Source organism: Phocoena phocoena, chromosome 11 (genome assembly GCF_963924675.1).
Source record: "Phocoena phocoena chromosome 11, mPhoPho1.1, whole genome shotgun sequence".
Taxonomy (NCBI): domain Eukaryota; kingdom Metazoa; phylum Chordata; class Mammalia; order Artiodactyla; family Phocoenidae; genus Phocoena; species Phocoena phocoena.
In genome coordinates, this window is record NC_089229.1 from 3,558,684 (window position 1) to 3,584,826 (window position 26,143).

The 26,143-nt window shown below is 58.7% G+C and overlaps 1 protein-coding gene across 1 annotated transcript; it reads right to left on the reverse strand.

The window, feature by feature from the left end:
* Positions 1 to 3,415: 3,415 nt before the first annotated feature.
* Positions 3,416 to 25,475, reverse strand: TTC38 (tetratricopeptide repeat domain 38). The gene is made up of 14 exons (XM_065887425.1): positions 25,420 to 25,475; positions 24,327 to 24,404; positions 22,060 to 22,141; positions 20,557 to 20,728; positions 19,531 to 19,704; positions 17,944 to 18,019; positions 14,391 to 14,510; positions 11,573 to 11,632; positions 10,709 to 10,747; positions 9,219 to 9,300; positions 7,298 to 7,463; positions 5,993 to 6,152; positions 5,698 to 5,771; positions 3,416 to 3,509 (listed from the first exon to the last, which is right to left on the reverse strand). The coding sequence occupies exons 1-14, from the start codon at positions 25,450 to 25,452 to the stop codon at positions 3,416 to 3,418; spliced, it is 1,410 nt and encodes a 469-aa protein (XP_065743497.1). The 5' UTR covers positions 25,453 to 25,475.
* Positions 25,476 to 26,143: the final 668 nt, after the last annotated feature.

Genomic DNA, 26,143 nt, shown 5'->3' on the forward strand with positions numbered 1-26,143 from the left:
GAGGGACGGGGATGCCGGTAGAGGCCACCTGAGCCGCAGCCCGAGGCCCTCCGCGACGCACACCCCGGGCTCGCACGCCTCCGGGCCGGGAGCTCTGGGGCGGCGCCGTCCGAGAGAGGCCTGAACGCCCCGGACCCAGACCCGGACAACCGAACTCCTGGGCTGGACTGCTGGGGTCTTTGGTTTGCCCCCAGGGCGACCCCGTCCTCGCCGCACCGCGCGAGGGGACCCCGCGGCCCCCCGGCCGAGCCCCTGCCGCGCCTGAGTCCCCCGGGATCCCCGGCCCGAGCCGCCCGCCACGCCTGAGCACCCCGATGGTGCACCCTCACCCAGAGGTGCCGCGACGCTCCGGCCAACGCGCCTCCGTCCCGGGTTTAAACGCGCCGCGGCGGACGCGCTGCGGGCTGCTCATTGGCCGGTTTGAAAGGCCGCGGCGCCCGGTGCATCCTGGGGTTTGTAGTCGGAGTCACGGAAGAGGAGCGCGGCGCGCGTGCGCACTGCTTCCAAGCTCTTAGCTTGCCCGAGGTCCGCCCCGGACCTGGGGTGAACCCTTAGCGTGGGGCAGGGTTCCCTAGAGCTCGCGTGGTGTCTCCGCAGTCTCGGCATCAGGACAGCTACACGTTGCAAGGGACATGGTTCTGATCCCAGCTCTTCATCCCTAAGTAAAAATCAAATTCCTATCGTAGGGTGTTGACGTGGCGACCAGACAGAATAGGTGCATCTACCTGCTTTGTAAAGCGTTACGGGTCAGTTCTTAATAGCTTAAGAAGACCCGTCCCTGCCCCGAGGAGCGCCCGGGGGGCTCTGGGTGACCGGACATCCTAGTTTATAACCCCTGGACCAGGAGAACCTGTCTAGGGCCTGAGCACGGCCTGCCCTCTGCAACCCCTTTAGGCTTAGTCCTGGCATCCCTGACACCTCGTTTCTATCTGGGGGCTCCCTCTGCAGCCTTCAGCCTCGCTCTTTGCCTCCGCCTCCACTGCATTCTGATGTGCTAGTCTCCCCCCTCTCCTCCCTGAGCCTCTGTCCATGGCTCCTTTCTGAGCTCCATCATCTGCTCAGGATCCTGCTTAAGTGGAGAAGAAAGATGGGGCCAGACAGACCCAGGTGCAAATCCCAGCTGCGGGTATTGGTCGAGAGCCTTTGTGTTGCAAGTTACAGAAAACCAGCTTCAAGTTGGCTTCAGAAAAAGAATTTATTAGCTTGAGGAACGGGGAAGTCCAGGAATGGCCCTGGCTGCTGGCCTGGAAGGAGAGAGGGGCTTGAAGGAGGGTCCTGGGTCGGATTGTCCCCCCAGCGGCCTCTCTGGGTCCCACTCAGCTTCCAGCAGGCTGCCTTTGTTGGGCCCACTGGCCCGGGAGCTCCACGCTTCCCTCGGCCTGCCAGGGCCTCCTGAAGACAGCGGCCAGGTTGGTGTGGCCTGTGCTCAATCCATGGTCCCAAGGCCCAGGTTTGCCTGACTCACGACTACAGGGCCGCCGCGGCAGAAGCCCAGAGGGTCCTAGACACGAGGGCTGTTGGCCCAGGTGTCAGGTCCCCACAGCCCCTGTGGGTGTCTGCTGGGGGCGAGGGTCCCCAAACACCCACTCCCGATGCTCTTCCCCCTGTACCACGTCAGCACATACTACGTGCTTAGTAAACACACCAATTGTTAAGAAGTTGTTGCTGCTATATCTTCATCCATCTCTTCTCTTGGCCTCCTCCTCTCTTCTATCAATGGCCTACCCACTGTAGATTCGTTTCTTCCTTTCCCCAGTAGATTCTTCTTCATTTTTTAATGCACTCATTCAAGGGATCGTTCACCAGTCATGGGTTCACTGACAGGTAGTCAGTGCAGGCTCTGTGCTGGGTGATGCGGGGACACAGATGCTGTCCCTGATCTGAGGAGGTCACAGCTGGGGAGAAAGGTGCAATAGCAAGGGCTGTGGGGCACCAGCCTGCAGTGGGAGAGCAGAGGCCTTCCTGGAGGAGGGACCAGGGTTCCTGCTTCCCTGGCCAAGTTGTGTCTTGCTTGGAACCAGGAGCGGGGAGGGCAGACGGGGCGTGGGCAGGCTCTGTCAGGGGAACTGGCAGGAGGGGACAGCTCAGCATGGGAAGGCAGGCTCTCCCTTGGGTTGTGTCCCTGGCTCCTGGGGATTAACAGCCCCTCTCTTGAAATCCCATTGTAATTACTCTGTTCTTGACTCACTGCCCAGCCCCACACCCAAGTTCAAGGAGAAGCCTGTCTCCCCAGGACCCAGTCCAGGCCTGACAAATAGAAGATGCCTACCCAGCAACAGTCAGTCAAAGGAACCGATTAACTAATTTATTTTAATCCCAGGAATTTGTCTAGTCAATTCGCAGGTGTCTGCTGTCTCCCAGGAGACCTGCCCCCCGTGAGTCTCTAGCTAATTTCAGTTTGCACTGAAGGAACCTGAGAAACATCTATGGGCTGGGATCGCCCCTCACGGCACAGCCGTGTCAGCACGTTCTCCCGAGACCTGCGTGCGGGGTGTCGGGGGGGTGGGCGTCAGGGCCAGGTTACTGATGGGGAAGGAGACCGAGGCAGCATTTATAAAACTGGCTCAGATCTTGTTCAAGCCACATCACAATGCTTTGGTTTTTGCCACAGCAAGGCAACCTCTGAGCTCGATCCTCACACCCCAGATAGCACACCACCAGCTCAGTGAGTGTGCATTCCTATGATTAAAGCATGGCTGACGAAACCAGGTACCCAAGGCCCCTTTACGAAGGGCAGCTTAGAATAAAGAGAAAACAAGCCCAAACCAGCACCACCAAAGCCCAGGGAGAAGCTTGAGGACATCTCTGCAGAGACAGCAGAAGGGCCGAGGCCCCAGGCAGCAAGATGGGGGTCCCTCTCCCAGGAAGCACAGGGGCCTGGGGTGAATGTCAGCAGGGCCTCCGCTAGCTGTGACCCTGGGCAAGTCACTCCCCCGCATTGGTACTCTCACCCAAAAGGTCGGACAACAGAACCTGCCTGGAATACAGGGAGGAAGACAGAATGAAGGGGTTTATCCCAGGGGCAGCCTAGGCTGGGGGGGAGGGGTGCCCCCAGGGGCTGCGTAGGAGACTCCCCTCCCCCAGCTGAGCCCAGCACCAACCCTTCTGACCCCTGACTGACCAGAAGGTATAAGGGTCCCCTGGGAAAATACAATTTGCAAGGCAAGTGGAACAGCGATCCCCACCTCAGCTCTGACTGCTTAGAACTGCACCCTGGCCCTTAAAGAGGATTAGAAGATTCAGAATCACGTTGAAAGTTGATTTCTGTCCCCTCTTCCCGTAACGCTGCTGGTTACAGGGCTTTGCGCTTTGCAGGCCTCATCAACAGGCTCCAGCTACTTGCAACCCTGCGAAGCCAGTGTGGCAGCTGGTCTGATGGCCCGGGAGGCTCCGCGGGGCAGGCGGCCAGGCCGCCTCACTGCAGGAGGTGGACGGTGGCCGCCCTGCGGATGAGCCTCGCAGTCAGTGGGGAGTTGGGCTTCAAGGCATCTCGCTCCATCAGAAGGCTCCTGGGGAAACAGAGACAGGCTCTGTGTTGGAACCTCCTAGAATGTGGGGGGCGGCTGGTCCCTCCACCGCAAAGGCAGGACGCAGGCAGCACGGGCTGGGGCCGAAGTGGCAGAGAGCAAGATGCTTCCCTTCCCAAGCGGTGGAGGGAGGGGACGGCATCACGGCAGAGGGGACTAGAGGGACAAAGGCCCAGAGGCAGGACGCCAGGGGCGGGGACGGAGGGAAGGTGGGCGGAGATGTGACGATGAGAAAGCGTGGACTCCAGAGCCCCGCGTGCTCGCACTGGCCCAGGACATCCGGTGTTCAAAGGCATCCTGACAATGCTCCCAGCGACGCCCGAGTGCCGCAAATTTCGGGGTGAGCACACCCCCGTGGCCTCGTCTGCCCCGGGAACTGGGGGCCCATCCTCCCGCCACACGGAATGCTGGGACCAGAGGGTAGAGCACGACTGTGGGGATGGCGGGGAGAGCCACGCCTGAGGACGTTCCAGGAAAGCGAGTGGCAGAAGAGATGGTGTGGGAAAAACCGAACTTTCAACAAAGAGAGAATCATTTAAGGCAAAGACCCCAAACAATTGACAACAGCGATTCTGTGCGCCGAGGGTGCGGTTAAGGGGCCGGGGCCTGGCACTTGGGGCAGGGACACCATGGCAGGGGGCCGAGGGTTTCCACCTTGGACGGGAGGGGAGCTGAGCCGTGTGAGGATGGCAGGAGGGCACCAGGAGGGGGCGTGCCTGTCACCCCGAAGCAGCAGGCTCCCCTTGCACTCCCGGGGGCAGACCCCCTACTGCACCCTCCGCCCCCCAGCGTGGACCTCGTCACCCCGCCCGTGTGCTGGCCCCAGCTCCCCCGCTCAAGCCCGCACCCTCCTCTCCGTCCAAGGGGCCCCACCCTCCCTGCCCAGCTGCCAGAGGCACCACACCAGACCTGGAGCTCCCCAAGCGGCTCCACCACTAGAGAAACGCGTGCGGTTTTGCACGTGGCCACGGAGGGGGACAGAGAGGGGCATGTGTCCAGGGCGCTCCAGGGTTTGACCATTTCCAGCGTGTCCATCCAGACTCAGGTGTGACACAGCGTCCACACCTGTTTCACCAGCACCTGCACTGCTCGCTTTGGAACGGTCGTCGGGGCAGCCGGGCCCTGCCCACCGTGGGCCGCCCATGCCTGTGCTTGGACACTGGTGCTTTCCACCTGACCTCTAACCTCGAGCGCCCAGCAAGGGCCTCCTGGGCCCCACGGTGCAGCCTGGACTTGCAGTGGCAGCTTCGCTGGGCCTCACGACACCCCTCCTGCCCACCCGGCACCCCTTGGCTCCCCTCTTTCCCCTCGGCGTTCCAGGAGGGCCTAAGGGATGGGGGGCGTCACATCTCCCCCCAGGAGCATAGGGGCTGGTGCAGGTCGAGGTGAATGGGGTGTGGGACAGTGAAGGCTGCCGGCGATGGCTGGCTTCACGGGTAGAGCTTTCTTCTTGGGGTGCCCCTACCCCAACACCCCCAATCCTCCAGCCACACCCCTCCTCCTAACCAGATCACCCCTGGCATGGTTAAACTCGCTCGGTTTCAGGCCTCCCTGAGAGTGTCACCTCCACCAGGCACCCTCCCTCCCAACCCCCCGCCCACTCATCACAGCGTCTTGGGCACAACGCCCGCCCTCGTGGCAGTTTTACACATATTTGTGGCATTGGTTGCCTCGTGTCAGTTCCCACAGGAGAGGTAAGCTCCATGCAGCCTGGGCCTGGGTCTCCTGCCCACCACTCCCCCCCCCGCCCCCAGCACCCAGCACAGGTAGGAGAATGTGAGCTGAGACCCAAAGGATCGGTAGGCGTTGGCAGGTGCAAGAGAAGATAGGATGTCCCAGGCAGAGGGTGTGGCATGTGCAAAGGCCCGGGGGCCTGAAAGAGTAACTGCAGCTCACTGTGGCCAGAAATGAGGAGTGGGCTGGGAGGGCAGGAGGGGGGGCCTGGGGATGGAGGTGGCCAGATCCTTTGGTCAAGTTGAAGACGCTCACAGGGGGAGAACCAGGCACCCGCGTAGCCTTGCGTCTCTGCCTCAGAGGTGGGCACCACCTCGGGCCAAGGGAGGTGGGAGCCTCTGGGCACCTGGAAACCTGTGGGGAGACCCCCGAGTGAGAGGGGGCTGTGCTCGGGGTCCTTCCCAGCTGGGCTTTGGGACCAGAACGAGGAACTCACCGGGCCACGTTCTTGTGGATGCCGGACGAGCAGTTTAAGGCCGCGTGAATCAGTAACTGGTTGAAGACGTCTCTCTGAAAGGTCAAGTGGGCACGTGAGGCTCTGTGACGTGGGACGAGGTATAGGGATGCCTGCCCCCTCCCCGCTGCAGGCTGGCCTGTTCTCAGCGACAAGCTTACTGGGGGATGAGAACGACAAGGACTCTCCCACACTGTGGGCGCCAACGCCGCGGAGACAGAGGCCGCGGGGCACAGGGGCTCCCGGACTGGCCCTCGTGCCGCAGCTGCTGGCTCACCTGGGCGTTGCTGCCTCCGATCTGGACAATCCGGTGGTGGATGGGCAGGAGCAGTTCCACCACGCCGTCGGGGTTCCCGCTCTGGGCCTCCACCAGGGCCTGGCACAAGGGCAGCCCCACATCGCGGGCCAGGAGGTGCTGGTGGTTCTCCCCCGGGGACCTGCCAGCCCAAGAGGGTGCCCCCAGTGTCCTGCAGGGCCTCGTGCTGCCCCCCCCTACTCAGGCACCTGAGGAGGGGGCTGTCTCCTCCTCGGCCCAGCATCCCTGGCTCCGTGCCTGACACAGTAGGTGCTTTGATCAGGTGACCTGACAGAGGACAAGCCGCCAGGGAGGGGAGAGAACTGGGCTCTAAACTCAGTTCAACTGCGACGAGGCCTTGGGCGGATGCCCCACGCCTGGCCTCGGTTTGCTTATCTGTAAGGTGGGAGTAGCAGTGCCGCCCTCGCAGGGCAATGCAGGTGAAGGCTGGCACTGGAGTTGGCGCCGGCCCCTGGAGTGAACAGCTGTGGCAGGCTTTGTCTTCCCGTTGCCCTCAGGTGGCGGTCGATCTGGGTCGTGAGGGCTGGGGCCCTGAAGCTACGTCCCCAGCCAAAGCCCCCAGTTCATGCAGTTCAGCCCTGGGAGGAGGGGCAGGGCAAGCGGCCGTGGGTGGCCACCCTCCCCCAGGCACCCGGGACAAACCACCAGGGTTCATGGGTCCCACAGCTCTAGCCCTACAGGCAGGAGACGAGGGCTGGCTGCCTCCTTGGTGGCCTGTGCTGTGCAGAGCCCGCTTCCCTGGACTCTCTCTGGCCCCTGCTGTGACTGGAACCAGCTCAGGAACTGTGCTGGGTGTGTGTCACCACGTCACTGCCCCTCGCTCTCCTACCAGCCTGTCCCAGCAGATGAGGAAACAGGTTCACATCAGAGAGCTGAGGCCCTGTAAGCGGCGGGTCTCTCTGGTTCCAGGGCCTCACTGCATCCCCTGTGCATGACACTGCCATTGAGGCCTAGGGGATGGAGAGGCTGCTCTGTGTCCTGGGGGAGCCAACTATACCCTCGCAGGGCACACCCTGCGGGGACGCACGCCCGGGCTGGGGGTGGGGAGTGGACACCTGGGGGCACACACTTGCGGGGGATGCATACCTATGGGGACAAACACCCAGGAGGCGCACACCTGCGAGCAGCCCTCCACGGGCGTCTGTGCGGCTGTACCCACCAGTGGGGCCTCCAGCCCCCCAGGCGGGCAGGGGCGGCATGGGCAGCCCCCCAGGGCCCTCTCAGCAGGGCAGGGGTCCCCCCGGTGGCCCCGGGCCCTCCACGTACTCGCTGGCATCCCGCAGGGTGGTCAGCAGCTCCTGCGTGGTCCGGGAGTCCCCAGCACCCAGGGACGCCATCAGCAAGTGCGCATCGTTGAAGAGAAGGATGTGGTCTCGGCTGTGCTTCTGGGTCACGGACAGGACATCTTGCCACCGCTCACCCACAGACACCCCTGGGGACACGGGAGGACATCCGCAGGCCTGGCATGAGCGCTGTGCGCACGGGCCTCTGGCACCCACGGGTGGCTCCGGGTGAGGAGGCCGGGTGACGCTGGCAGGCGGTGTCTGGCCTCGGGCTTAGGCTTTGGGGGCCGGTTTATATTAACTTTGTTTAATCATAAAGGCAGCAGACGGGTAAGGTAGAAAGCAAATTAAAAAAAAAAAAAAGCTATGGAAGGGTATTAAATGAGGTCTCTGGACCCTTTGACAAACCCCAAACCACTTTAAAAATTCTTCCCGTGGTTCTCACTGGGCAGGCACCTGACACAGCACAGCACAGCGGAATTCATAAAAAGCAGCCTTCGGCCTTTGGGTCCGGATCTCCAGCTCTGGACAGTCCCTCTGCTCCGCTCTCCACCACCGCCTCCCGTCTCCTGTCCCTCCCGCTCCTGCAAGTTTTACCCGAGTTTTCCTACTGCTCCTAGCGGGCTCCTCCCGTGACCTTGTTGTTGCCCTTGACTTCCATTTCTCCGCCTGTCGGTTGGACGCGGCTCTGAAGTTTCCACTCTGCGTGCTGACGGAGCAAGTGGCCTTCCTCTTCCCTCCACCGGCCCCGAGGCACCCACACCATGCCTCCCAGCCTCCAGGCTGGGCCCCTCCTCCGGCGAATTCAGGGGGGCCCAGGCTGCGCCTCCACAGGCGAAGGGTCAACAGGACTCAACTGCCCCCAGGCCCCCCCCACCCCCACCGAGTTCCGATGGTTTTGGCTGGACAGAGACACAGGCCTCCACCAGCCTGGGTTCCGGTGTCCAGGCCTTATCACCCGGACGGCCGTGAGAGCCCCTCACTGTTCTCCCAGCTCCTCACGGATGCCCCGGCCTCCCCTGGCTCAGCCCCCCTGCTGGACAGAGCCTGGCCAGCCCTACCCCGCGGGCTCCCCGCAGACCCAGATGAAAGCCACACTCTTCACCCTCCCTCCCCAGCTCTCAGCCTCCTCTGCTCCTCTGAGCGCACGGACCCCACACTCCGTCACTCATCCCCATAACAGGCCACTGGCTTCTGTGTCCTGAGGGCTTCAGATAGGCTGCTTCCCACCTGTAACATCCTGTCCCGTCGCCACCCAGCAAAACCCTACGTTCCCTTCCATGGCTCACATTTTACCTCCTCGAGGAAGCCTTCCCAGAGACCCCGGAAACAGCCAGTCCTGCCCGGGCCTCATTCCCACTGACCCAGGACCTACAGTGGGTACAGGTTTGGCTCTGCTGAGCCTGGGGGAGAGGGGAGAGCTATCTGGTACCTCAGTGGCTGGCCATAAGCCTTCCGTAGCCCTCAGGGCTATGGGCAACCCCATCCAGGCTCCCTGAAGAGCACTGCATGACACTGTTGGGAAAACCCTCCCTCTGAAATCCCAGGGAGTTGAGAAACTGAGGTGGCACCTAAAGACAGGTGGCCAGGCGCCACCCGCGCCATGCAGGCCTGGCAGGTAGGCTGTGGGAACGGCAGGTGCCAGCAGGATTCGGAGCCTGAGGCCCGCACACCCAGGAGCGGAGGGAACTGGGAGAAAGGGCAGCAGTGGCCTGGCCCACTGGCCTCAGGCCAGCTGGAAGGCAGCCTCAGGGCTGGTACCCGAAGCCACGCCGTCCCGGGACCGGGAGCAGGCCCTAGAGAAACTCGCTAATGAGCTCCTGCCGGCCTGAGCCCAGGCCGTGGCACCGTCCCCTCGTCGGGTGGGAGGAGAAGAGCCAGAGGAGAAGGCCCAGACTGGGTACCTTCCATCTGCAGCCGGTAGAGCATGGAGCAGCTGTCCACCACGTCCAGCATTGCGCCGCTGCCCCGCAGGCTGGGGAGGATCTGGAAGACAAGAGCAGGCAGGGGATGAGGGGCTGCAGGGATGGCCAGAGCCCACCCCTCTGGGCTGTGCGTAGGGCCTGGGCAGAGCCAGCCTTCAGCCAACAGGAGCCACCACCAGTGTCCCCTCCACCCCAACTCTCAGGGCCATTCCCCTCTCCGAGGGCCTGGACCGCTCCAGCTGCCCAAGGGACACTGGACAGACTTGAGAAAGAGCCTACCGCACTGGCACCTGGGGGAGCACCTGCCGGGCCCTGGCACCTGTCACCTCCTGCCCCCAGCCCTGGTCTATGACGGCAGAGAATCATCTCTCCCGACCACGATTCCACATTCGTCTGGTCTACGTCTCACGGCACACAGCTCTTGTCACCGTTCACTCTTTACTACGAAATCCCGACAACTCGAGAGGATGATTTATAGGAAACTTTACTGAGTGTTTTTCTCTGGGGTTTAGATCCTCAAATTACAAGCATTTTTGTGACCCCAGGCTTTGCTATTAAGCCCACGGTGGGGTCCCCAGCAGTTGCAAGTTAGGCTTTTTTTTTTCCCCTCTTAAACATACCTAGGGGGTGGAGGGAGGGGGAATAGGGAGTTAGTGTTTAGTAGGCCAGGAGTTTCCGTTTGGAAGGATGAAAGAGTTCCAGAAATGGATGGTGGTGATGGCTGCACAGCCACGTGAATATACTTAACGCTACAGAACCATACACTCAAAACTGGTTAAAACGGGAAAATATGGTATGTATATTTTACTACAGAAAAAAAAATTCCTGGGGGGCTTCCCTCGTGGCTCAGTGGTTAAGAATCCACCTGCCAAAGCAGGGGACATGGGTTCGATCCCTGGTCCAGGAAGATCCCGCATGCCGCGGAGCAACTAAGCCCGTGCGCCACAACTACTGAGCCCGCGAGCCACAACTACTGAGCCCACGTGGTGCAACTACTGAAGCCCACGTGCCTAGAGCCTGTGCTCCGCAACAAGAGCAGCCACCGCAATGAGAAGCCCGCGCACCGCAATGAAGAGTAGCCCCCCGCTCGCTGCAACTAGAGAAAGCCTGCACACAACAACGAAGACCTTTCTTTTAAAAAGAAAGGTCTTCTTTTAAAAAAGAACATACAAATACATTTTAAAATAAAATAAAATAAAATGACTGGAGGGAAGCCTGAGATTTCAGAGATGACCAAATGAGATGTGCAATCGACCAACGCCCACGGGCAAAGAGTCAAATCCCGTTCTGGGTTTCGACACCGCTCTGGGCTCTGCGAGAGAATCGATGCCGGGAGGTCTTACACGAGAGCTGTGCTCTCTCTCCAGCTGTGGGTCTGGCTGGGGTAACACTGATTGGCTCAAAGATCTGTTAGAGACGGAAGGGTACATCGCCGCAGTAAACCGAATCGGGTGCAAGCGTGGACTTACGTGGTCATCGTAAATGGTCAATGCGGCCTCGTATTCGCCCTGGAAAAATGAAGTTCCGGCATTAACACGTGGAGGAGGTGAAATGTGATGCTGAGGCATGAATTGCAAAGGACCTCGACAAAGCCCCCGCCCCACAGCCGTGGTGGGTCTCAGGATGGGAGGAGAGGAAGCCACCTCTGCCCCAGCCCTTCGCTCCCCCGTGTAGAAGACACAGCAGCAGCTCCTGCTGCTAAGGGAGCCCTTTCTGCGAAAGCATTATTCTTCCTATGAGGCGCTTGTCAAGCGGCTGCCGGCTTTTTCATGCGTTTCTTCTAGGATTGTTTTTCCCTTTATTTTCCTTACTGCCCAGTTGGGTTCACTGCTTTCTTGGAGACACTGTATCACTGCCTTCTGCCTGTCATTACAGGGTCCTCACCTTCCAAGCATTTCTCTTTGGACATTTAGGGAGCTTCTAGATTTTCTCTACGATAAACTGTAAGACAAACCCTTATAAATGGGAGGGGTCAAGGGTGTCCCCACACCCTCACTGCCACTGGGGCAAAGCATTCGGAGGGTCCCGTGGTTCATTCAGCTACGTCCGTGAGGTGGGAGCCTAGCAGTCCACTACAGCGGCAGGCGCTCGGGCTACCCTGTCTCCACAAATGGCACACGATCCACGTGATTTCCAAGTCCAGACAGTGCAGAACACCTAAAGTAGTTTAAGCCTGAAAAGCTATTTGAAAACAAGAGTGCTCTGCTGTGTCAGGACACCTTTGGAATGTGCAATCACACCGTACTGCTCCACAGATACAAAGTATAGCAAAAGGCAGAAAAATATTTCTTTCCTTGGACATCTTTATAGGATAAGACAGCCGGTCATCTTACCTTTTCAATCAGATATAAAGCCCAGTGCCAATAATTGTGACAAGCAAGCATATCAGAGTCCTGGGGAAAGAACGAGAGAATGAGGGGAAAATCTGACAGCCTGTTGGGGGGGAGGCGGGAAGCAGCTGCTGTTCTGTGCCAATGCAGAGCACCACAGCTCTGAACGCAGGAAACGCCTCCCGGGCACCCGCCCTGGCCGGCCTGTGCCGGCGAGTCCACGCCCCATCTTCTCCTTTGGCTCTGAGCCCCGGCGAGTGGCGTGCCTGAACTTTCCGAGGATGCTGAGGCTGCGGCAGGCTGGCATCTTAGCCCCAGAGCGAGAAGGCAGGAGAACCAAAGCCTCACCTTCCTTGGGTGTGGAGTGGAGAAAATGAATAAGTCTATCCGAACGGCTGCAGAGGCCCACTGCGTCCAGACAGTGCAATGCATCCAGTAAAACCCTACGGATCAGTGAGCCCAGGACCAAACTCCCTGCAGGTCCTGTCAGAGCCCACAGAATAAGAGGAATGGGGTGACATCTAGACGGCTGCAGCTGGTACGCTTTTGGCCCTACCATGAACACTAGCCTACGGGGCTGCGGCTGACACTTCCTTCTCTGCCTGGATACCACCTCCCATCTCCTGGAAAGGAACTGACGATGCCTCCTCCACGGCCCACGTCTACCTGGCATCTGTATTTGAGGGTGACAACCCACCCAACTCCCCTCTCCCTTACAGGGAGAGGCCTGTAGGCCTTGGCGCCTTTGCTTAAGCTGATCCTACATCTCCCGGTCCTCTGCCTAGCAAACGCCTACTCACCCTGCAATACTCAGCTCATACATTGCCTCCTCCAGGAAGCCTTCCCTGACTGTTTCTCCCTCAAGCCCAGTTGGGTGGGATGCCTCCTCTGGGTTCCCACATCCCCAAGAATGCCCCTGGCATGGTACGGTCATGCGCTGCTAGGGAACAGCTCGCTCCACTTGACGGGCCTTTTGAGGACAGAGAGGTCTGGGTGGGACTCTCAGTGGGGTCCCCAGGGAGGGGCACAGCCAAATGCCTGGGGCAGGTGCTGGAGGAGGAGGAAAGGGAGCCCCAGGCCACATCGTCCACCCCAGGGCTGTGCAGCCAGGCCAGAGGCTGGCAGGAGCCACTGCAGGGACGTGTGCAGGCATCAGGGGACGAGCGCCTGCTGGAGATGGCCCCAGCCACCTCGGGCTGCCTGTTACAGCCGGACTAACACCGATGGGGACTCCTTCGGGGCAAGGGCTTCACAGTTGTTGCAGCAGCAGGTTTTCAGGTAAGGAAACCGAGGCTCAGAGGGACCACGGTCTCGTCCTGGGGCGGAGCCAGGCCTCAAGCACCCAGGCCCAGGAAAATCGCAGTCTGGGGGCAGGAAGTAAGTGGAATACAAATGACCTGGCCCTGGCCACGCCTCCGCGGCCTCCCCCACAGAGGACACGGCAACTCTGCGCTCCCTCCACCCAGACTCAGCACCTGCAGGGGGGGCCCGAGGACAAGGGCCCGACCCACACTGTACCCCCACCCCCACCCAGGGCCTAGCTCGCGCCCAGCGTTCGGGGATCCTTAAAAAGATCTGGGGGCTTCCCTGGTGGCGCACTGGTTGAGAATCCGCCTGCTGATGCAGGGGAACGCGGTTTCCATCCCTGGACCGGGAAGATCCCACATGCCGCGGAGAACTAAGCCCGTGCGCCACAACTACTGAGCCTGTGAGCCACAACTACTGAAGCCCACGCGCCTGGAGCCTGTGCTCTGCAACAAGCCACCGCAATGAGAAGCCTGGGCACCGCAACGAAGAGTGGCCCCTGCTTGCTGCAACTAAGGAAAGCCCACACACAGCAACAAAGACCCAACGCAGCCGAAGGAAAAAAAAAAGACCTGAGTGTGAATCTAATGAGATTATAGTTCTCAAAGGTTCTCTTACACCAGTTCGCCTGCTCTACTTAATACCCCTCTTGGAGAAGCCAGGAATCTGCCTTCTTGTAAATTACTTCTCGCTGGCCTGTCCTAGGCCAGGGAGCTGCTGGGAGGAACGGAGGTGGCCATGCCAGTCCCCTGTTCCCTGCCTGGTTCCTGGTCTCTCCGTGGTTTGCTCAGTCACTGAGCGCCTGCTGCCCGGTGCCAGGCCCTGGCAGAGACTCACTGTCTTGGCCGGTGGTGCCCTGGGAAGCCCACCATAGCACAGAGAAGGGCAGAGCAGCAGACCGCACCTGGACAGGTAGCCAGGCTGTAGGCCAGAGACACACTCAAGGACCACAGGCGCACGCAGAGGGAGGGCCACAGCAGCTGGGCGCAGGCGGGCGCCGGGGGTGGGAGCAGGGAGGCCCCTGGGTGTTAAGGCCCCAGGAAAGGGTCTGGAAGGGCTTGAGGGGTCTGGATGGCATCCACGCTGCTGCCTCACCAGGGCCCTGAGCCCTGCGCACCAGCCCCACCGACAGTGGCCGGGCCGTCCTCCCTCCCAGCAAGCCCTGGCTGCACCATGTGCTCCCTGAGGACGCTCTGTGTTCTGGGGTCTGTGTCCAGTCTGCTGGCCGGTGAGCTCACAGTTTTCACCCCTGCTGGGCTCTCGTTTCCCCTTTCTCATCCATTCCTTCTACAGCCTCAGGCCACAACCAGTTCCAGAAACACCTTCAAAACATCAGCGGATGTCGGGAAGCCGTGGGGTTCCCAGGGGATTCGGTGGCTTGACAGAAACGCCTCCAAGTGGAAGATGAGTTCTCCCCAGAACTAAGCCACGCCTTGTACCTCCATCCGTTAATCCCTGGCTTAACTTGGGGGAACAAACAGAATTTTCCAGGCAGGTGGGCAGACACGAATCGTACCTTCCAGTGGGTTTCTGAGAGCTGCATGAACTCCAATCCATCCTGGACCTCTGCTTTCATCTCATGAATATGGGCGATGGTGTGCACCGACCACGCGTCCGTCGGGTTAATAGACAAAGCCTACGTGGCGGGGGTGTGGGGGTTGGGTGGGGGACAAGTCGAGATAACATGGGTGAGTCAGGCTGCCCGGTGACAAGGCGTCCCCAAGCCGTGCTGGGGCACGAGGGGCCTGGGCAAGCAAGGGGCCTGGGCTCTGCCTCAAAACAATGACCCCGAGGACCAGCCCATTGACCAAACACCAGATGCTGCCAGAGAGGGCATCACGGCCCATTTCACAGATGAGGAAACTAAGGTTCAGAGGGGCTAAGTGACTTGCCCGGGCCCACACAGTTGGGTAGCACTGGGGTCTCTCCAAAGCAGAGGCTCATCCAACCCCCTGGCCCCCAGCCTCCTGCATACAGCTGAGTCGCTGCCCAGTTCCCCCTGCGGTGAGAAGTAAGGCCGCCTTCCTCTCGCAACTGCCGTGGAGGCCAGCGGACACCGAGTGTGTGCGCTCCAGGGGCTCTCGGCTGCCCCTCCCGGCTAGCACACATGCAAGGACCACACACGTGCAAGGACCACATGTGTGGCTTTCCGGGCTCGTTCTGGTATCACTGCTAGGAACAACAAGAGCCGCTCCAATGACCCTCGGACTTGACGGTGACGACACGGCAGGTGGGACACGAGGTCCGACTCCCATCTCACGGCGGGTAGTTTAGCTCATTGGCTACTGAGCGCCTACTGATCCCGGCACAGAGCAATAAGCCGAGGCTCACCACGGGCCTGTGGACCATCCACACGAGCCCAGGTCCTCCACACCTGATCACGGGGTCCCCCCAGCCCTGCCACCTCAGGCGCCCACGCCTTTCACGGAAGCAGAATTGGGAAAGCCCAGCACCTTCACCCCTGGCCTGGCACCTGCTGTGGGGTCTGTGCTGGCAGGTGGTCCCCAGCAAGCCCCACCTCCCTGCTGCAGCCCTGACTTGCAAGGGCCCAACCAGTCCACGTGGGGACACAGAGAAAGGCCACGTCTGTAGGGAACGACGGGCAGCCCGGGGCAGAACCCTGCAGGAGCAGGACCCTCAGGAGACCCCAGGGGCGCAGTTGAGCAGGCTGAAGGGACCTGCTAAGCGTGCTGCGGAAGGCAGAGCCTCAGGGCAGCAGGGCCGCTCTCATCCCCCTGCTGGGATTAAGCTCCCCCCTCGCCGAGGGGTTCCTGACCGGCTCCCTCCCAAGGTTCCCTGGGACAGAGTCTACAAGACCAGAGCGATCCGGCCCTGCCTGTCCCCAGACTTTGCTCCCAGCACCCGGCCCGCCCACCTCCGCCCTAAGTCTCAGTCTATCAAGTGCTCCGTGACCCTGAACTCGCTGCGGCTCTGCTTCCCCGACAGCTGCCCTTCGCTCTTCCTGCCCTGGGCGTTCAGCCTGCAGACAAGGCCCACGCGTCACCACCGTGAGGCGTCTCCAGACTCCAGTGGAGCCTGTGCGGCCCACCCTCGCTCTCCCAGAGGCCTGGCCTTGCCCAGTAACTGTCTGTGGTGGGCTGGTGCTGGGGTCAGAGTGTGGGCGCCTGAAGGAGAAGGGGCGTGAAGGGAGCAGAGGGGGCACCCCATGCCACCGCTTCCGGCTCCTGGCGGGTGTGAACCTGCACCTTTTGGTCACCCTCTGACTTCTTGAACCATCCTGCCAGCCCTCAGGTGCCCACATCGACGGCACCCAAAGGGAGGGCCCAGCTGCCAAGGTCTCCAGGGGAACCTTCCTACAGCTGACCCCCTGGATGGTGGCGCCTGGTCACCCAGATTGCCGTGAAGCTCCCTGTGCCCCTCGACGGCCTGACTCAGGGCTAAAGCACAGACCTCATCTTCCTACTGTCAAATCTGGGCTCTATTCTATAAGTAGAGTGGTTGTCAGAGACCCCACAGGCCCTGTGGGCCCCCGGAGGGTGCCGGCTGTCTCCCAGGGAGGGGTGCTGGGAGCCAACTAGGGCAAAGACTCGGGGGGAGAGCCCTGGCTGGGTGCTGGGGAGCAGGTCTGTCCAGGCAGCAAGAAGGACTGTGCTCAGGTGGCCTGGGCGACCGTGGCTCTACCTTCTGTGAGCTGTGTGGCCATGGCCTTGGCCTCTCCGGGCCTGGTCGCCCTCCTCTGGGCAATGAAGAGTTCAATGCCCCGCTGCAGAGGATCGAGCCGACAGGAGCGGCGTGTACACTGAGTGCCGGCCCTGAGCCAGGCACGGGAGTGGCTGTCACCCCCGTGTGCGTGGCGGCCCCTCCCTGGGACTCAGTTTCCACTCCCGCGAGAAAAGGAGCTGGAAAGGGACTCTGAGAGCCAGAGATGCTGAGGCTCCCGGGCCTGTGAGCAAGGGACGTCCACGGGGCCAGCCAGCCCATCTCCACCAGCCCGGAAGGAGGGGCCCGGGCCGGCAGGAAGCGCTTAGCATCCCACCCTGTTCTGCACCCTTGGCCGCTGCCCCCTCCGGATGGGGGCAGTGCTCAAGAGAAGGGCTGGCCAGCAGGACCCCAACGCCAGGTCAGGGCCCACTGGAAGCAGTCTGATGAAATAAAATTTATATCTTAAGGCAGGACAAGAAAAGTTAAACATGAAGTTCTCTCTCTGGGCTTGTTTGGGCCTCCTCCCGCCCTCCCTGATGTGCAGTACGCACGTGTGTTACACATCCATCAGTGCTCCTCAGAGACGGGAGTACCTGCCGGACTGTAAACATCAATGCTTCCCTTTTTTCTGATGCTAGCAATGTAAGTTCTTAAAAGAACGCGTTCTTCCCCAGCTCTGTAGGGGGTCGTGGTGACTCGCTGCTGGCTTCGTCCGTGCTTATCCGGACTATGTATCCTTGGTGACCGCTACATAAAACATCAGGATGTCATTTTGATGTACGATCCTTTGTCTCCAAAAGGTAGATGACTATGACTGTACCTTTGAGTTCTAACAGGCTGAACAGTTCTCAGAACTTTCTGAGAATCTGCTTCCTGGGTTACAATCCTCAGTTTGGCTCGAATAAAATTCCCCCTTTTTTTTTTCTTGACTTGATAGTTCATTGAATTTTTGGCGACAAGCCTCACTCATCACTCATCTGTCAGCTCCTGGAGGCTTAGTGAAGTCAGTGACACTTAGACACGTGAGGTCCCAGGTGGGAGAAGTGATGCTGATACTCGCTTCCCCACCTACAAAGTCTGGGTCCAGCAGCGCAAACTGTGGGCCCTGGAGACACGGAGCTGGGGGCATGCAGAGCTGCCACTCCGTGTGACCCTATGCAAGAGGGGTGGACGGAACATCCCTGGGCCTCATTCACCTTCATGGCCTAGGTGGGGAGTTTCCTGAGCAAGGCGGCTTTGCAAACCCAGGGTGGGGAAAAGGGGAGGGAGCTGCCCTCTCTGTTAACATGAGCCCTCCTGGTAGGAAACGAGGTCCTGAGTGGGTGGGGTGCAGCGTGCCTGGCGTGCTCTCCTCCACCTGACCCCACTCCACAAGGGCTCGGGCATCTCAGGAAGGGCCCACTTACCTCTTTGGCGAGCTTTTCCGCCCGATCGTAGAAGTTGGTTTCCATCAGTCCGAAAGAATAGATGCCTTTCACGTAGCTGAAAACAGAAGAAAATTAATTTTTTAAAAAGTGCACTTGGGCTTCCCTGGTGGCGCAGTGGTTGACGGTCTGCCTGCTAATGCAGGGGACGCGGGTTCGGGCCCTGGTCTGGGAGGATCCCACATGCCGCGGAGCGGCTGGGCCCGTGAGCCATGGCTGCTGAGCCTGCGCCTCCGGAGCCTGTGCTCCGCAACAGGAGAGGCCACAACAGTGAGAGGCCTGCGCACCGCGATGAGGAGTGGCCCCCGCTTGCCACGGCTGGAGAGGGCCCTCGCGCGGAGACGGGGACCCATCGCAGCCATAAATAAATAAATAAATAAATAAATAAAAAGCCAAGCATTTGAAGCCCTCAACATGGCCCGTGTCGGTCAAACTGTGTCTCCCCCAAAATGGTACGTCTGAACATATGCCCTAACTTGGAATTAGAGTCTCTGCATATCATCATCACGCTCACGTTAAGATGAGGTCATCCTGGATTAGGGTGGGCCCTACATCCAATGACTGACGTCCTCATGAGAGAAAGGAGAAGGAGGAAGGTTTGGACACAGACACACATGGACACACACACAAAGGACAGACAGTCACGTGGAGACGAAGGCAGAGACTACAGTGATTTCAGACTTGCCAGTCCCCAGTCACAGGAGCCAATTCCTTAAAACAAATACCTTCCCCCCCACCTCACCCCACCCCGCTCCATATATATATGTAAGTAGTATAGATATAGATACAGATATACACACCCTATTGGTTCTGTTCTCTGGAGAACCCTGACTAATACAGCTCTTCAATCTCTCAGTCCACTTGACCTTCACAACGATCCTATGACTAAAATGCAACGGAGGTGATCATGTGTGGTGGTCCCCAGGGCTGTTCATGGTTATTCCAGGCCTCCCTCTCCTCCCAGCCCAAAGTAGAATTGCACTTCCTGGACCCCTGTGAGTGTGTGACTGGATTTGACCAGTGACTCGGGAGCTGCAGGGCACACCCTTCACTCTGAGCACTAATGCCATTGTGAGTCCCCCAGGAGAGCTCTTTCCCTCTTAGCAGCTGGTGTATCCCGAGAGCAGTTACTTCATCAGCTGGGATCCTGGAGGGCGACAGTGGCAGGGGTGTGGAGCCTCAGTTCTCCTGTGACGGACAGTGAGAAACTAACCTTTGTTGTAATAAGCTTCGGAGAAAAAGATCTAGAGGATGTTTGTTACTGTGGCAAAAATTATCTTGTGCTGACTGATACATAATAGTACTACCTCATTCCCAGGACGGGATAAAGATCAAATGAAGACGTGAAGCCTTTTCAACCAGGGGTCGAACCCGCACCCCCTTCAATGGAAGTGTGAAGTTCCAACCACTGGGTCAGCAGGGAAGTCCCACCTTTTCACCGTAAAGAACTAGGAAATAACAACGGTAGTCTCACTAGCTTTAGGGCAGGGCCAGGAGAGTTGCCATGTTTTTAGGGCAGAGGAGAGAGACTAAGCAACAGAAACGATGTGATTTCCAGCTAGCACCTACCTGCTAAGGGGGATGTCAGGTGTCCAGAAGGGATAAACTCGAGCCACAGAATCTCTCATCTGTTCCTGGTAGCCCAGGTAAAAATAGGTATCGTGGGAGAATTTCAGGGCCAACATGTCTGTCGGGTAGTCCTGGAGAATCTGTTCCCACAGCTCACAGGCTTTCGGAAGGTTCCTGGAAGCCAAGAGAAGTTTCTCAGCAACACTGAACACAGTTCACACACGAGGAGTGGAAAAGGCTTAATTACCTGCAGTGTCACAGCCTGCACTGAACTGGTTAAAAGATACGTGTAAGTCTCTACGTTAGGTTGTGGCTCAGAAAATTGAAAAGCTTCAGTGGGCAGTTTTACCCTCTAATTCAAGAAAAAAAAAAAAAAAAAAAACTAGTTTAAGAAGTTACCAAAGACGATTTCACCTGAGACTGTGAACCAGCTGCAGGAAGCCTGAGAGGTGGAATTCCACCCCTCTGCTGACATCCGCACCCACTTGCCAGGAACACCAGGACAGAACTCTCTCTGTCACTGCTTCAGAACGCCTGTAGCATCAGCTCAGGTCACCCAGCTCTGCGGGCATCTCTCCTGCCCAAGCAGACACAGGGGCTGTCCTGGGGGCAGGCACCAGCGTCAGGACTCCCACACACAGGGGGACGGACAGCCACGGGAACGACAGATGCTCACAGGTGTGTGAGTGCCAGGAGCATACGGGCGAGGGTTTTCTTCTTTCTCCTATCCCTTATCTATTTCTGTACTGTGGTCCTACTATTTTTGTAATGAAAATAATAGCCAATTTATTTAACGAAACACGTAAGTTGCTTTGCATTCTAACCCGGGAGCCCTAACCAACCACATCCTCATTCAGCAGTCAGCTGAGGACAGAGCAGTAGGCAGGATGCAATGCTCCATCAGGCGGGCACGGGAGTCAGGGTGAGATTGCCCCCGAGGTCCCCTCCGCACGGCGCAGGGGCAGCCCATGGCATCGCCCAGTGTGGCCTCGGAGCGCCAGCCCCTGGGCCAGGGAGGCCCCTCACCCCTTGGCAAAGGTCTCTACTGCAGACACGTGCAGCCGTTCCCGCCGCGTCAGGGTCTGAGTTTTGGAAATCTCCACCATCGTCTTCACAGCCAGGTCCAGCTCCTTGTCCAGCCTCACGGAGCTTCCGGTGCCAATCAGAACGAGGCCATTAGCGATGGCGTGGCCCAGGGCTGGCGAAAGGCGGGGAAATAGCTGGTGATTCAGACGGTCCCACCCAGCCCAGCCCAGCCCCGCATGTGAAATAAACACCCAACGTCCCAAGAGGGGCAAGCCAGGTGGCCGGTAGGGCGTGTCCCCACCGACAGCCCGGAACACAGCTCCTCACCAGGCACGTGGAGGGCATTCTGGGGAGGGCCAACGTGTGGAGCCCCTGCGCGCCCCTCACCAGGTGAACTGGTTAGGGGCTGCCTACGGGCTCCTCTGGAGCCCCACCTGCTTCCCTCGCAGCTGCTACTGTCACCACCAGCAGCACAGGGCCTCCCAAGGGCCACCTGGTAGATGCTGTCAGGGGGCTGGTCCCCAGAGGAGAGAAACCATGATCCTGTCTTGGCTGTTCTCATTCGCTGAGAGCTCGGGGGCCGAGGAAGATGGGGGTGTGCATTGTGGCCCTTGTAGCAGCCTTGCTGGCAGGTGTGCTGATCCCCAGGTCTTACCTGGGCTTCCCAGCCCCCACCTTGACAGAGGAAGGGTATCTGCTGGCGTTTGGAACTCAGTCTTTGGCCCAGGCTTGGGATCTAGGACCCAACCACAGTGCCAGGACCACCCATGTGGCCCCTGCTTCTGACCTGGGGCCAGGGTCTGCTCGGAGAACCTGAGCCCACGCCTGGACACTGGCTCCCGTGACAGCTCCCTTCATCCCCTATTCTGCGCCCCTTGCCCTCACTGGGACCTGGCCACAGTGGGGGTCCCTGCTGCCCTCCCATCTTCAGCCCTTCTGCCCAGCCCAGAACCTCACCCACACTGGGTCACCCTCCTGGGGTTCCAGAATGCACTGGGCTGACCCCGCCCGCGTGCCTGCCACGCACATGGCTTGCCTGTGATGGCAGCCTCTGTCACTAGGTCGGCCCTCCCCGTCACAGCTGCTGTGGGGTTGGCCTCGCTAGTGCCCAGATAGGCTGCAGTGGCCAGTTCTTGTGTTCTGAGGGGTCCAGGCTTTAGACTGAGACAGCCTTGTCTGATCCCAGCGCCCCAACTACCAGCTGGGTGGCTTTGGGTATATTTCTTACTCTCTACTCTCTCTCAATCTCAGTTTCCTCATATGAGAAACGGGATCAGTGTCTTAAGGAGAACGTTTGAAAGACACCTTCTATAGAACCTGGCACCTTTATGGGAGCAGCTGTTATTCCAAGCACAGTGGTGGCTATCACCTTCCCTCCCTCCCAACCTGGTCACTGCCACCAGCCCTGCCCTCCCCAACCCAGCTGAGTCCTGCAGTCAGGGAAACAGTGAGGGGCTGGACTTGTGAAACGGGGCTCCTCAACCCAGGGAAAGCATCACTCACCGAAGGTCGGATCTGCTGCTTTGAGCTTTGACAGGCAGCCCTCAATGCCACCAAGACTCTGGTCATTGGTCCATTTTACGTACTGAAATTTAAAAGGTTAAACAAAGCTGTCCCCAGGGAGTTTTTAGTTCATGTAAATGAAGGCTTGTTTCTAAACCTTGATTTTTTTTTTTTCTTTCTAGAACACTGGTATTTTCTGGACCTTGGCTCAAAGAAAACATAACTGGGTTGATTTCATACGAAGAGGGTGAATACATGGAACTCAAGGCACATTTTCTGAGGCTGGTGAGGCCACCATTTCCAAAAAAGAAACATCTAAAGGAAGGCTCTTCCTGACAGGTGACCTGCCCACAGTGTTGGCCTCGTCAGCCCCAAGAGGGGCCTTGACACTGGGTATCAAAATAGGAACCTTGCTACTTCCTATTCATTCCTTTAAAAAAGAATCACAGTAAACATTCATTACAGAAAGGAAGAGGCATGAAAGCCAAAAGATCAAAAGTATCCTTAATCTCATCTCATTATCATTTTTGACAATTTGGTGTCTTTGTTTCTAGTCTTTTTTTTAATGCCTAATTTTTTTAAATAAATTTATTTATTTTATTTATTTTTGGCTGCGTTGGGACTTCATTGCTGCGTGTGGGATTCTCAACCACTGCGCCACCAGGGAAGCCCCTAATTTTTTTTTTTAATATTTATTTATTTGTTGTCTGTGTCGGGTCTTAGTTGTGGCACGCGGGATATTTCGTTGTGGCAGGCGGGCTTCTCTCTTGTTGTGGCGCGTGGGCTTTGTTGCCCCGTGGCATGTGGGATCTTAGTTCCCCAACCAGGGATTGAATCAGCGTCTCGTGCATTGAGAGACAGATTCTTAATCACCGGACCACCAGGGAAGTCCCAGCAAACACATTTTAAATGAAAAATACCTGACCCAGGTCTTAATTTTTAAAAATCCTAAAACCATAATAAAGCATTAGATCTTAGAATGTGCCCTGTCAGTTGTCCAACTTACATCTACACAGAATTAGCACATGTATTTTAACAAGACACAAGGGAGCTGGCACAGAGACGCAGACGCACAGCAGGGGTGGGGGGAGAGGTGGGGTGGCTGCCGCTGCACTGGGGAACATTCCCTGCAACAAACTGTGCTCTGCAGAGGCCAGAAGTTGCGGGAAGGGGACAAACAGACAAAGAGCTCGAATGCACACAGTGGAGGCCCTTGGCAAGCTGACGGCATTTCACCAGTAGTTTCTTGTATGGCCCTTATGTTTCTAGAGGCTTCCTTGGCCCTTATGCAGCATGGACAGAATCAGTAGGTAGCGATTTCACCGCCCTTGAAAGAGCCCAGCTCTAGTTTTCCATCAGTGTGTCTAGACCTAGGTGCATCCTGCCGCTCTAGCTCACTGCAAAAGTCAGCTCAGCTCTCTGGACCTCAGTTTCCCTACCTGTCAAGCAAAGTATTTGGGCCTTGCCTCTGAGACTCCCCTAGTTCTAAGACTATAGGCTCCTTCACTGGTGTTAGAAATGACTGGTAATACGGTGGAAGGTCTTAGAACAGCCATAGGTGGGAGCAGTATATTCACAGATTAGCCCCAGGAGTGGGGCCCCATGCCTTAAATGGAGGAGCCCCATACCAAACCCTCAGCACCCTCACACGCCAACGCCTGCCACTTGGGGGACCTCTCAGCCATGCCCTGGGCAGGCAGAACTGTTCCCACGCCCTGGGGGTACAGGTACATGGATTCTGTTGCAGTCGATTTCTCAAGTCTTCATGCAGTTTAAAAAGCATCCATCACTTTCTGAGACATTGGCTGGGGGGCTTTGGAGCGGCCTGAGCCATCGGTCCTGTGCAAGGATGCTTCAAAGCATTATGAAGAACGTTCAGGTCCCCGGGAAGCCCTAATATACTCAAGTTTACCAGGAGATTCGGGCAGGAATGGGGTTAACGGGCTGCATTGCTTATAAAATCAGGATAAAGATGTAAAGTTTTGAAAGCTTCGCATCCCGTGCCTGCTTACGTCATCCCTGACCAGCTTTACTTGGAGAGCACGTCAGCTGACAGGCAGGTTTGGCTGTAAACTCAAGCAAGCTGTGTTAGCTGGGAGCTATAGCATCACTGTGCACGCGTGGAAGTACCATTTACTTGTGGCACGAATAAATGCAGCTGTAAGATGCACCAAGAAAATGTTTTAAATGAAAATAAAAACCATTCACCAATTTAAGAAACCTCCCCCTGGACCGTTACAGAAGGGGCCACCACTCCACGGGCATACCTGGGTCAGGGTGGCATCAAACAGCCTGCAGGCCTCGTTGCTTGGGGTTGAGAGAGGGAGCCCGGCATCCTTCCAAGCCTACACACGGCAAGAAGGGGTCTTATTCCATGTAGCCCTCCAAGCAAACACACACGATCCCCAACCCCCAAGCACCAAAGATGCTAATGCCTGTCATCCTGCAGGTATGGGCTTCCCATAAGACCCGTCCTTGTGGGGCAGGCACAGACTCCCAGATTTCACAGATGGTGCAGTGTGGAGAGAGCTGAGCCCTGGGTGGGACAGATCCTGACGCAAATCCCCGGGGCCTCTAAGTAGCTGAGTGCCCTCAGGCAAGGTCCTCCCTCTGACCCCTGTCTGGCCCCGCTGTGAAATGGGGCACTGGAGGATACATGGGGTGACTGTAAAGTGTCTGCCAGGGAGCAGACGCTCAGTAAGGGGGAGTCCATGATCAGGCGGCAGGGAGGTCTGCCAGGACAGAAGAAGGGCTAACACTGGAGGGCAAAACCAGGAGGGTGGTCCTGCCACCTGGCTGGCAAGGTGCCAACCACCAAGACAATTCCTCTCATCTCCCCACTTTACCAGATAGTTCAGACCTTCAGGAAACATTCCCAACTAACTGAACTGTTCAGTGTAATCGCTGTCTCGGTTTCTTGCCAGGGGCGCACAGACAGGCGACTCCCCGGTATGGAGAAACGACCTTTACTCCGGCCAGCCCAGCGGGCGGCTCCTCGGAGTGGCTATGCGCAGGTCCCCTCGCTCCTCTGAACGCCCCTTCCTCAAGTGCAAAATGGGTCCAGGCTCCCTGCCCCCGCGAGTCCCGTGGGAGACCCTCACTAACGCCCGGCGTCCCCGCTGTGTCGCGCCGGGGTTAAGCTTTTTAGGAGGACCTGGGGTCTCCGCGGGGCCGGGCCCCGCGCCGCAGATTTTCCGGAGGCGGTGGTCACAGTAGGGTCCTCTGGTCCCTTCCGTGCGCCCAGAAGGCGTGCCCGTCTCTCGGGGTCCGTGTCCCCGCCGGACCCCTGGCAGGGCTGATCCCGCCACTCCCGGGGTCGTGGGGCCGCTGGGAACCCGGGCGGGGGCGGCCTCCGCGTACCTGGCAGTCGCGCAGGGACGCGGTCGCGGCCATGGTGCTGGGTCGGTGTCGGGGGCGCGGGCTGCGCGCGCCGCCGCGGCCTTCCGGGTTGGGGGCGGGGAGTCGAGTCCCGGGGGCGAGGCGGGGCGGCCCCCGCTCTCCGCTCGCTCACTGGTCCGCTTCGGACACACCCACCTCTCCGGGCCGGGTACCCGGGCGGACCCCTCCGGCTCTCTTCTCCGGGGCTGCGGGAACCCGAATCGGCTTGAGGCGAGCAGCTTTGGTGTGCGCCCCCGCCTCCCCCATCAGACAGGGAGCCTGGGGCGGAAGGGCCAGAGGGCGGGCCGGCAGATTCCTCCCTTTGGGGACCCTCTGGGAGGCGACTGCAGAGTCCCCTGGGAGGCAGAGGAGCCCTGGGACAGCGGTCGCTTTCAAGCTCTAAGTGTCCCACTCGGAAGCCGCGCGCGCGCGTGCAGACATTCACAGAGGTCATTTTGACCTGTGGTCGGGCCTTGCCCTGCACCCTCTCCAGGGCAGAGGTTGGAGTGGCGCGTAGGGAGAGGGTCTTTTTTTTTTCAAACATCTTTATTGGGGTATAATTGCTTTACAATGGTGTGTTAGTTTCTGCTTTATAACAAAGTGAATCAGTTATACATATACATATGTTCCCGTATCTCTTCCCTCTTGCGTCTCCCTCCCTCCCACCCTCCCTATCCCACCCCTCCAGGCGGTCACAAAGCACCGA

Bases quoted from the DNA above. Each gene is read 5' to 3' on its own strand.
- TTC38 (XM_065887425.1), bottom strand. From the start codon at position 25,452: ATGGCCGCGACCGCGTCCCTGCGCGACTGCCAG. The intron at 11,633-14,390 runs GTACGATTCGTG...TTCTTTCCCCAG, and splicing joins TCTCAGAAACCCACTGGAAG to GACTCTGATATGCTTGCTTG. The intron at 3,510-5,697 runs GTGAGTTCCTCG...CTGTTTCCCCAG, and splicing joins ATCCACAAGAACGTGGCCCG to GAGCCTTCTGATGGAGCGAG.